The 10459-nt window shown below is 48.1% G+C and overlaps 1 protein-coding gene across 4 annotated transcripts in view; it reads left to right on the forward strand.

The window, feature by feature from the left end:
- The window catches only part of MYH14 (myosin heavy chain 14), a 70607-nt gene extending 60476 nt beyond the window's left edge, over positions 1-10131 (forward strand). For all 4 annotated transcript variants that reach the window (XM_079117788.1, XM_079117786.1, XM_079117785.1 and 1 more), the window contains 4 exons: positions 3632-3840; positions 7005-7113; positions 8670-8842; positions 9315-10131. In XM_079117788.1, coding sequence (XP_078973914.1) covers positions 3632-3840; positions 7005-7113; positions 8670-8842; positions 9315-9471 — 648 coding nt within the window. In that variant the 3' untranslated portion in view covers positions 9472-10131. The remainder of the gene's footprint in view (positions 1-3631; positions 3841-7004; positions 7114-8669; positions 8843-9314) is intronic.
- The last annotated feature ends 328 nt before the right edge of the window (positions 10132-10459 follow it).

The raw sequence follows: 10459 nt of genomic DNA on the forward strand, positions 1-10459 counted from the left end.
AGCCCATGAGGTGCTTGACCCAGAATAAGTAACAGCAAGACAGATTTTAGTAAAAGTATTAGTCTTTAAAAGGAAAACAATCCCTTAGCCATCCAGGAAAGAGTGAGCAAGTGGTGTAGAAGGAAAAGAAAATGAAATTATCATCAGACTTGTTGACAAGACTTTGTGCTGGAAGCAAACAGAGGAGTACACTTATAAACATAGCTTATTCATAAGAAAGAAAATGGGATTCAAGACATTGTCAGAGGCAAGACCAATTCCCAGTGTGGAGGACAAGGACAGGCTACCTGTGTGTGAGAACTCAGGGACTGCTCTTCCTTTGAGCCCTTCTGGAGGATTCTGTGAGGTTCTCAGATGTGGACCAGAGACTAGTGGCCTGGGTCTCACCTGAGCACTTGCTAGTGAGGGAGGATTGCTGGGGGTGAGTCCCACAATCCGTTTGCCTCACTCATCTTCTATTGCTGTAGTGCCTGAGAAAGAGGTTCATTTTGGCTTGCAGTTTTGGAGGTTCTAGTCTGTGAACAGGCAGAGCTGTTGCTTACAGGCCTCTGGCAGGGATTCCAGATGGCAAGGGTGGGGAGCATGAGGCAGGACCCCTCACTCCACGGCCAGGAAGTGGAAAGGAGCTCCACTGTTCCCCTAGAGGGCACACCCCCAAAGACCTAAAGACCTCCCTCTAGGCTCCACCTCCCAACAGCACCAACCTGGGGACCATGCCTGGGGTCCTGAGCCTTCTGGGGACATTTAAGACTCAAACTATAGCAATGTTTTAATGAACCTTCCAGGTAGCTCCAATGCCAGCCAGAGGGAGAGCCACTGTGCAAGAGAACAAGGTGCAAATTACTACTGAACAGACATCAGCACAAGAGTAATGAGCACGTAGTTCACTCCTAGTCCTAGATTAACTGAAGGCTAAAAGGGAGGGAGTGAGGAAAGAGATGGTCATATGCTCAGCAGTTACATGGCGTATGATTTTAAAATAAGGGGAAACGTGCCCCCTCAAAAATTTTTTAAAACCAATTTTCATTTATTATACCAGTGGTGATACAAGTATTGTTTTTCAGGGATCCCTGTGCATGTAATGTGGAAGAGCATAAATGATCAGTGTCGGATGTGCTGATTCTGGCACCCACCACCCCCCTGACTTCAGAATGCTTGACCTGGAAGAATCGAGCTGGCATAGGAAGGGGGTTAAAGTCCACAAAATAGGCCGGTGGCCCTGATTCGGATACAGTCATATTCTCAGGGGCTGACAGTGTATTTTACGCAGGTCCATTCTCTCTGCGTCCACCGCCAAGGGTTAGAAACAACCTTCAACCCCATAGCAGTGGGCATCCCCATGTCCAGATGTGGTCTGGAAAGCCATTTCCCACAAAGAACAAACTGGGAATTCTTCAAAAATGGCTGATTCCATATCTGGAGCAAGAAAGGAGCAAGAGTTCAGCTGGGAGTGTAGCTCAGTGGTTAGCCCTTGCCTGGCATGTATGGAGCCCCGGATTCCGTACCAGCACAGCCAAGAAGGAAGGAAGGAAAGGAGGTGAACAAGAGTAGCTGGACACCTGGCCATTCTCTCAGGGATAAAGATAGTGCAGCGATGTCCTGAGGACTTGGAGGTTGACTTGCAGCGCCTTCCCCTGGCGCAGGATGGTGGGAGCTTTAGCAGGATAATAATTGCAGTTGATCAAATATGTTCAAATCTAGCTTATGGTGCTTTTTTTTTTTTTTTTTTTTTTTTTAATTTATGGTACCAGGGATTGAACTCAGGGGCACACTCAACCACTGAGCCACATCCCCAGCCCTATTTTGTATTTTATTTAGGAATAGGGTTTTGCTGAGTTGCTTAGTGCCTCCCTGTTGCTGAGGCTGGTGTGGAACTCAAGATCCTCCTGCCTCAGCCTCCAGAGTTGCTGGGATTACAGGTGTGAGCCACCATGCGTGGATGCTTTTTTTTTTTTTTTTTTTTTTTTTTTTTTTAACTACTGGAGATTCAGCCCAGGGGCACTTAACCACTTACCCACATCTCCGCCCTTTTTATTTTTTATTTTGAGACGGAGTCTCATCAAGTTTCTCAGGGCCTCACTAAGTTGCTAAGACTGGCCCTGAACTTGCAATCATGCTGCCTCAGTCTCCCGAGTTTCGAGATTACAGGTATTCACCACTGTAACAGTCTTCACAATGACATTTTTAAAAAATACTGGTCACCATACTAGTGTCCTAGAACTGCTGTTAGCAAATTTTCACAAATGTGCTGGCTTAAAACAAGAATTTATTCTTATACTTCTAGAGGCCAGAAGTCCAAATGCATCAAGGTGCCAGTCGGGTTGGTTCATCCTGTCCCACATCTCTCCCTTACTGCAGTGGCTGCCAGCTGCCCTTGGTATCCCTGGGCCTGCAGTGCATCACCAGCCTTGGCCTCTGTCCTCGCCTGGCTTCTCCCCTGCGTCCTCTCTGCATGGCTGGGCCTCCTCCCTTCTTACAAGGACGCCAGGCCTGTGGGATCTAGGGCCCGCCCTACTCCAATATGACCTCATCTGAATTTAACTAATTACATCTGCAAAGGCCCTATTTCCAAATGAGGTCACTTTCCAAGGTTCTGGGTAGATGTGAATTTGGCAGGGGGAGATTATTCAGCCCTGTAACAACACCCTTGGAGGATGACAGAGCCAGTTCATTACCTTGAAAACTCACAAATAGAATTGAGACACTGACTGCCAGTTTGCAGGAAGCACAGAGGACAGAGAAACCTGCCAGATTAGACCAGAGTGTGTGAGCAGAAAGGTGCAGACAGGGTGCAGCTCTGCAGTGCAGAGGGTGCAAGGAAGGATGGCCTAATCCTCAGGGAAACGTGCTATTTGGGAAGCAGGGTTGTCCTGTCTTAATACCTAACACCCTAATACCTTTACCTGGAATGGTAAAGTTTTGTTTCTTGGCTGGGAGGGTGTTGACAATATATCACCTTTTATTTTGCAATAAAAAAGTTGAGAAAATAGAGGAAACTATGCTAAACCCTGGGAGGATCGTTCAAGTGAGGGTGAAATGAAATGAGCGTGAATCAGCCAGCCTGACCTGCTTCCCTGTGCCCAGCACAAGGCCTGGCTCGGAGCACCAGCTGGATAAGTCAGCAGGACTTCAGGAGTATGTTTACACAGCCACGGCAGAGTAGCTGTTCTTCACCAAGGCTGTGAATGTCGTGCCCCATGTGTCTCCTCTCAGCCCTGCTGGGTAGCTGTTATAAATCCAGACCCATTGAGGCAGAATCTGTGGAAGGTGGGACCCTGGAACTTCCATTTCTCTCACAAGCCTCCCCAGTTGATCCTGGTGCAAACAGAAGTGAGAAAGCCCTGGAATAGACTCAGTCACAGTCAGAGGTAGCATTTATAGCATTCCAACAAGGTCGTGATGGTCTCGTGGACTTATTAAAATAACAAAAAATACCCAAAAGATTAAAACCCAGGGTTGGCAGTGCTGTTGGGTGATATAGCAATGGCTAAAAGCACAAACTAGCATTTGTGAGTATTTAGTATGTGCAGGCTTTATAATGTAAAACTCATCAATCCTCTTAACTCGGGATTGGTCACCTCCTTGCTCCTGAGGCTCCATTGTGATGTCCGGCCCTTCCGCACCTCTGCAGGTGGAATCCCTGACCACAGAGCTGTCTGCTGAGCGCAGTTTCTCAGCCAAGGCTGAGAGTGGGCGGCAGCAGCTGGAGCGACAGATCCAGGAACTACGGGGACGCCTTGGTGAGGAAGATGCTGGGGCCCGGGCCCGCCAAAAGATGGTGATTGCAGCCCTTGAGTCTAAGTTAGCCCAGGCAGAAGAGCAACTGGAGCAGGAAAGCAGGTAGGTGGAAGAGGATGCTTTGGGCTGCAAGTAACTGCATCCCACTTGAAGTAGATTTACACAATAACGTAGCAGTTAGCTATAGCTGCATAATAAACCACCATAAAAACTTAGTGATTCAAAACTTAGTGCTTATGAGTTTCGGGGCTGGCTGGTTTTCTTGAGCTTGACTGTGTAAGCCTCACTCTTGCATCTTTGCTCAGCCAAGGGTCAACTAGATGGATTTGCTGATCTTGACTGGGCTCAATTAATTGTAAGCACTTGCCTCTCTGCTCCATATGGCCTCTAGTCATTTAGCACGCCCACCCAGAATGATTCAAGGTCTCAAGAGTAAAAGAAAGTGTCAAAGTCTTCTCAAGGTCTAGATTTGGAGGCTGTGCTATGTCACTTCTACCATAGCTTGTTAACCAAAGCAAGTCATGGGACCAGGCTCAAGTTCAAGGGCATGGGAAAACAGATCATCACTTGAAAAAAGCAGCTATGGTCATTTTGCCAAGAGTGTGGATACAGGAAGGGGTAATAATTGGGGGGTCATTGTTTTTACCAGTCTATCACAAAGAAGAATTTATTTTTCTCACATGATAAAAGTTGGAGTCCAGAAGTCCAAAGAGGGTAGACCTCTGGGTAAGCATCTGTGTAGTCTTCCCCTCATGATCACAAAATGGTTGCACTTTCACCAAGCATCACATCCACACATATCCACATTCAGAGCTAGGAAGCAGTTGTAATATTGGGCTGAAATATTTTCCATCTTCAGTTTTTGGAGTAATCAGAAAAAGTCCCATGACATCCCCACGTGAGAACCCTAAGCTAATAGAACAATAAAACATTTATTACTAAACCTAATACATATTGCTTTTCCCACCCAATAGATTTTCCTGCTGCTTAATACTATTTGGTAACAATAATACTAATGGTTTTCATTTATTAAGAACACAATATATATTAGGTGCATGACTACCTGAATGTACATGTATGATATCATATAACCCTTTTGAGAAGGCCATTATCATCCCTATTTTAATATAAGAATACTGAAACAGAAGTAGACTATAAATCTGGGATGCCTGACTGGCAACCGAGCATCGCTACCATTGTCTAGAGGGGACAGGTGCACTCACCTGCAGCTCTAGGTGGATCACGAAGAGCCCTGAGCCCCACAGGGAACTGAGGGAGTGTGGTCTGGTGGAGGGCCCAAGCTGGGAGCTGGACTAGGCTGCAGCTCTGGAAACAGACTTAGCAGACAGCAGCCTGCAGATGGGCATGGAGACCTGGGAGAGCTGAGCTTGTCTGGGGCAGCGTGTGAATGAGAAGGGAGAAGGCATGTATGGACAGCCAGAAAAGACAGGGAAGTCCATGCCAGACAGAGTGAGAGCAATGTAATGTGGGAGAGACTGAGTGCTGAGAGGGGGCTTGGGCTTTGAGGACAGAGAAGAGGGGACAAGACAGAGTTCAGGGGACTGATGGGACAGGGTCCAGGTACTGACTGGCCTATGGATAATTGGGGCAAAGTAAAGAAGAGGACAAAGATTCTGCATGGTGGTGTGGTCTGGAAACTGGTCTCAACCCCTAAGGAAACTTGGTGCAGCAAGCCTCTAGAGTGGAGGGGTGGGGTGGGAGGGAGCAGCGCAGTGAGAGGAAGAGCATGCTGTAGCATCCGAGGTGGTCAGGGAGAGGGGACGTTCACGTGAGCTGTTCCGAGACCAGAGGCCACAGGGTTTGTTGTGGGAGCTGGTTGTTGGTTGAGAGGGCCATTGCCTGGCGAGTGCCCTTGTGTAAGCAGTTTTGAGAAGTCCTGGACAAGCTCTTAGACCACTCTGCTTAAGAATGTCCTGTGATGAGTTCTCTTATAGTTATCTGGGTATCTGTGCACAAGAGCTTCCTGGACTCCCTTTTGTTAGAGTTTTGACACAAATTACTTCCTTTTTTATATCAGCTTTCACACTGGGTGGTCAGTGGGTAGGTCCTGAGATGGAGGGCTTGAGAGGAGAGGAGTAAAAAAGTCAGGGAATGTGACAGACCTATGGAGATTGAAAACTGTGAAAACATGGATTGGATCCTCCGGAGTAACCAGAAGGGGAAAAACTGCTTTTCTCTGTTCTCCACTTTGCACAAAACACTTCTGACATGAAATGTGCAATAGTTTCTCCCCCAAACCAATTCTCCTGTGTTCGTTTCTTTGTTGTTGCTGCTGCTGTTTTGAGACAGGGTTTCACTATATTGCTGAGGCTGGCCTTGAACTCAGGATCCTCCTGCCTCAGCCTCCAGAGTAGCTGGGATTACAGGTGTGCCCCATCACACCCAGCTTCAGTTCTCCAGTCCTCTGGTTCTCTGGGTATCCTACAGTTCAACTCAATTCTCACACTAATCCAAGAGAGCACAAACCCTGCTGCTGAAGGCCCAGTCCCAAAGACTGTCCTGCACTTCAGATGCCAATTCAGTAGGAAACCCCCAGCTTACCCACATTTCTGTCTGACTTGGCTGCAAATTAGAGGTTCTTACAACAGATCTCAGAGAAATGCTTTACTTATATTTATCCATTTATACAGATCAGGAACAGACAGAGAATAAGTGTATAGCGCAAAGCATGTGGGAAGGTGTATAACTTCCATGTTCTCTGTGGGTGCATCACCCTCCATGTGACCAGTAACCTGGAAGCTCCTTAATCCCCACCCAAAATGGTTTTATAAGGCTTTATTACCTGTGTGTGATTGGTTAAATCATTGTCCATTGATGATTGGCTTAACTTCCATCCCCTTGCCCCTCTCTAGAGGTGGGGGGTTTGAGAGTCTTGACACATGCCATCCAGGACACCCCAGCCATCAGTCATCTCATTAGCATACAAAAGGACATATTACTTCAGAAATTCCAAGGGATTTGTCAGCTAAGTGCCAGGAAGTCAGGCGAAGACCAAATATATATTTATTATAAATCACAGTATCACAGGAGACATTTTTAGGAACACCAGCTGTCAGAGTATAAGTCAAGAATGTAGATGCCCTGAGACAGGTGCCCAGTTGCCAGTGTCTGGCTGAATAGGCCATGGAAGCCAGTTAGGGGGTGATAAAGAGGAAAGAGACCAGTCCAAGAACAGGGTAGTGGCCACCAGACTAGTGGAAGTCCCAGGGGCATCTCCCTGAGCCTCCTCTGCATCCTCCTTTTAGAGAACGCATCCTCTCAGGCAAGTTGGTGCGCAGAGCTGAGAAGCGGCTGAAGGAAGTGGTTATGCAGGTGGAGGAGGAGCGCAGGGTAGCTGACCAGCTCCGGGACCAGGTAAGGAATTGTCATCAGGAAGAGTGGGCAGTGGGGCCACTGACTGGAAAACAGCACAGGCCATCTCAAGAGGCAGTGAGCTCCCAACACAAGGACCAGCATGCAGATGCTGGACTGTACTGAGTTGTAGTCAGACACCAAGCTGGGGTTCGGAGCATCAGCAGTGACTAGTCCTTCCATAAATCCTGGTGTCTAGCAAGGACCCTAGTAGGAAGCTGAGGCAATCAGGGTGAGGGGATAAATTAAGCCCTACCTAGAAACTAGACCAGGAATAAAGTAACAACAGATAGTGCTTATTAAGTGCTTTTTATGTGCCAGGCACTGTGCTAAAGACATAACACGTATTACATTACTTCTTATCAGAATCCTATAAGATAGGTACTGCAATTTCCCCTATTCAAGTGAAGAAACTGCCCAGAAATATAAAATGACTTGCTCAAAATTATTTAGATAGTAGGAGGTGGGTTTAGAGTTCAGACACTGACCTAGAATCTGTGCTCTTAGCTATTGAACACTTATTGTGTCATAAATAATTGCTTAAAAAGAATACAAACTTATATTTTCTCACTAGCCCTATTCACAAGTATGTAAACAAAAATGTTAAGAAGGGATATAATTTGCATCAAAATCATGGAGTTAGTTGGTGATAGAGCTTGGAGCAGATTCCAGGTCTATCTGCCTAAACTGAGTCTCTGTGCCCTTAAAAGCTCAGCTGTGTTTTATTTGCAATTAATTCCACAATCATTGAGCACCTACTACATGGCAAGAACTGTGCTAGGCATTAAGAGATATGAATGTGAATGAGATAGAAGGTCCTTGCGTTCATGGAGTTCACATTGTCATCACAGAGAACATTGCAATAAACATGTAAATGGACAAAGGTAATTGCAGATGTGGCAAGGACTATGAAGAAAAAAGGGGAATGAAGAGAGAGGAAGACACAGGAATGGGAAATCAATTTTGGAATGGAGGCATCAGGAAGACCTCTCTAAGGAGGTGACATTTGAATTGAGATGAAAAGGACAAGGAAGAGCTAGGAATAGGAGCAAGTGCAAAATCCTTGAGTGGAAATAAACTTTGTGACTTAAAAGCAAAAACAAACAGGCATGCTGGAGAGAAGAAAGGGGTGAGGTATTGAAGAATAAGAATGGAGTATGTGTGTCCTTTCCCTGGAGAAAGAAATGACAGGTCTGGGAGGATCTTAGTGAAGTTGTTCTGGTCAGTAGGTCTATGACAAGAAGAGAAATAGACAAGAATAAGAACCTGCCCACCTGAAATGCTGGGATTTTATACCAGCAGTACTGGGGAGCCTTGGAAAGTCATGAACAGGGAGAGGCAGGGTCAGATCTGGGTGTAGACAGAACCCTCTGAGGCCAGGTGCAGATTAGCTTACAGGGGAGAGACTGGAGTCCCAGCAGAGTCTGGCATGACAAGACTAAACAGAGAGCAGGGGATGGGACAGAGGGGATCAGGGTGCAAGGAGGTTGGAATTAGCTGGCTGTGGGGGAGGGAGGGTGAAACCCAGAGATAAATCCTGGTCCCCCTGCTCTGCCAAGCTGGAGAAAGGAAACCTTCGGGTGAAGCAGCTGAAGCGGCAACTGGAGGAGGCTGAGGAGGAGGCATCCAGGGCTCAAGCTGGTCGCCGGAGGCTGCAGCGGGAACTGGAGGATGTCACAGAGTCAGCTGAGTCCATGAATCGAGAGGTGACAACGCTGAGGAACCGGCTCAGGTAAGGCCGCCCTACACATATGCCTGATGTGTTTCAGGGATAGAGAGGTTGGGTCTTTGCCAGTGGTGACAAGAGTGGGGAACAGGGGGCTTGGGAACAAGGGGGCATGAAGTAGCCAGATCTTCAGTCATTTCCTTTTCTTCCCACCCCTCTCTCTGACTCATTTCTGTGCTCTTTTCCCCTTTGTACCACCATTTTCTGTCCATTTTCCATCTCGCCTCCCTCTGCCCCCACCTTCCTCTGTCCCTCACCTCTCTATCCCCACCTCCCCCGTCCTCATCTCTCACTTGTCTCCATCTCACTTGGCCATCCCCCATTTCTCCCCCTCCATCTCTCCATCCCTCTTTCTCCTTCTTCTGCTCTCCTGACTCTCACATTTCCTTTTCTTTCCCTTTCTGTCTCCATATTTCCCCATCCCTCTCCCTTCTGCTCCCCTTTCATCTTTGGGTCGGTTTTCTCTTCTTTCCCACAGACGAGGCCCGCTCACCTTCACCACCCGAACAGTGCGGCAGGTCTTCCGCCTGGAGGAGGGCGTGGCTTCTGACGAGGAGGAGGTCGAGGAGGCGGAGCCCAGTTCTGGACCACAGCCCCCTGAACCTGAGGGTCCTCCACCAGCCCAGCCCCAGTGACCCACCCTGCCCCAGAGGCACTAAGGGCAGCCCGCATCAGTCTCGTGCACCCCACCTTCTGGCTTCTTGCACTTTGGAAATGATGTTGCCCTCTGGCACTTTTTGGCATTTATCAACCACCTCCCATCAACCAGTAATCCCCCAGGCCCAAAGAAGCGAGACTGGCAGGGAGGCAGAGACTGGGGCGCTATTGCTTGAGGGGAAGCTATTGCCCCCTCAGCTCCCCATCCTTTGCTCAGCTGTTAAGGATCCTGAGCCCCTTGAAAAGACAGGACAAGGAGCCCTCTTATCCTCTCCTGCCCCACTCTGCTCTTCTTTCTGGTTGGTCTTCTGCAGTCACGGGCTGGTGTTCCCAGAGGCAGCTGGAGGCATCTCTCCTACTGTCCCGTCTTCCCAGCTCTGGCAGAAATAAACTCCAATCCCTGACTGGACTCTTAGCTGTGGCTGTGTGTCCCTGCAGGGGACCTCTGCAAGGGTGTGAGGGCTTCTTCAGTTCCCGTGGGGTGGAAGGAGGGGTTCTGCTGGGTTTAATCACAGCTTAAATATACTTGAGGAAGCTGAGGCTCCTCACTCCAAACCTCTTAGCGAGTGCCAGGGGTGGTTGCACTCAGACCAACTCTCAAGTCTTTGCAATAAATAAATAAAAATTTAAAAAATGACTGACCCTTTGAGCTGGGAGATCTGTGCCAAGCACATGATGTTTGTCTTTACCCTCAGCACCACCTCAGTACCTGGAGCAGTGCCTGACACTTAATAGACATTCAGCAAATACTTATGAATAAACCACGCCCCTCCCACCCTCTTGGCCTGATGGAAAACAAGCTCAGAAAGACTGAGTCGCTTGCCCTTGGACACAGCTGGGAAGTTGAATCAGGATTCCAACCCCGGTAGTTGGCTTCAGTATCCATTACACAGAGGGTGGGGTCCTCAGCCCGCCTTAGGTGCTCGGGTCCACAGCTCCCGTGGGGACTAGCCCGCCTCATGAAGG

This window comes from Sciurus vulgaris (assembly GCF_902686455.1).
Source record: "Sciurus vulgaris genome assembly, chromosome: 17".
Lineage (NCBI taxonomy): Eukaryota > Metazoa > Chordata > Mammalia > Rodentia > Sciuridae > Sciurus > Sciurus vulgaris.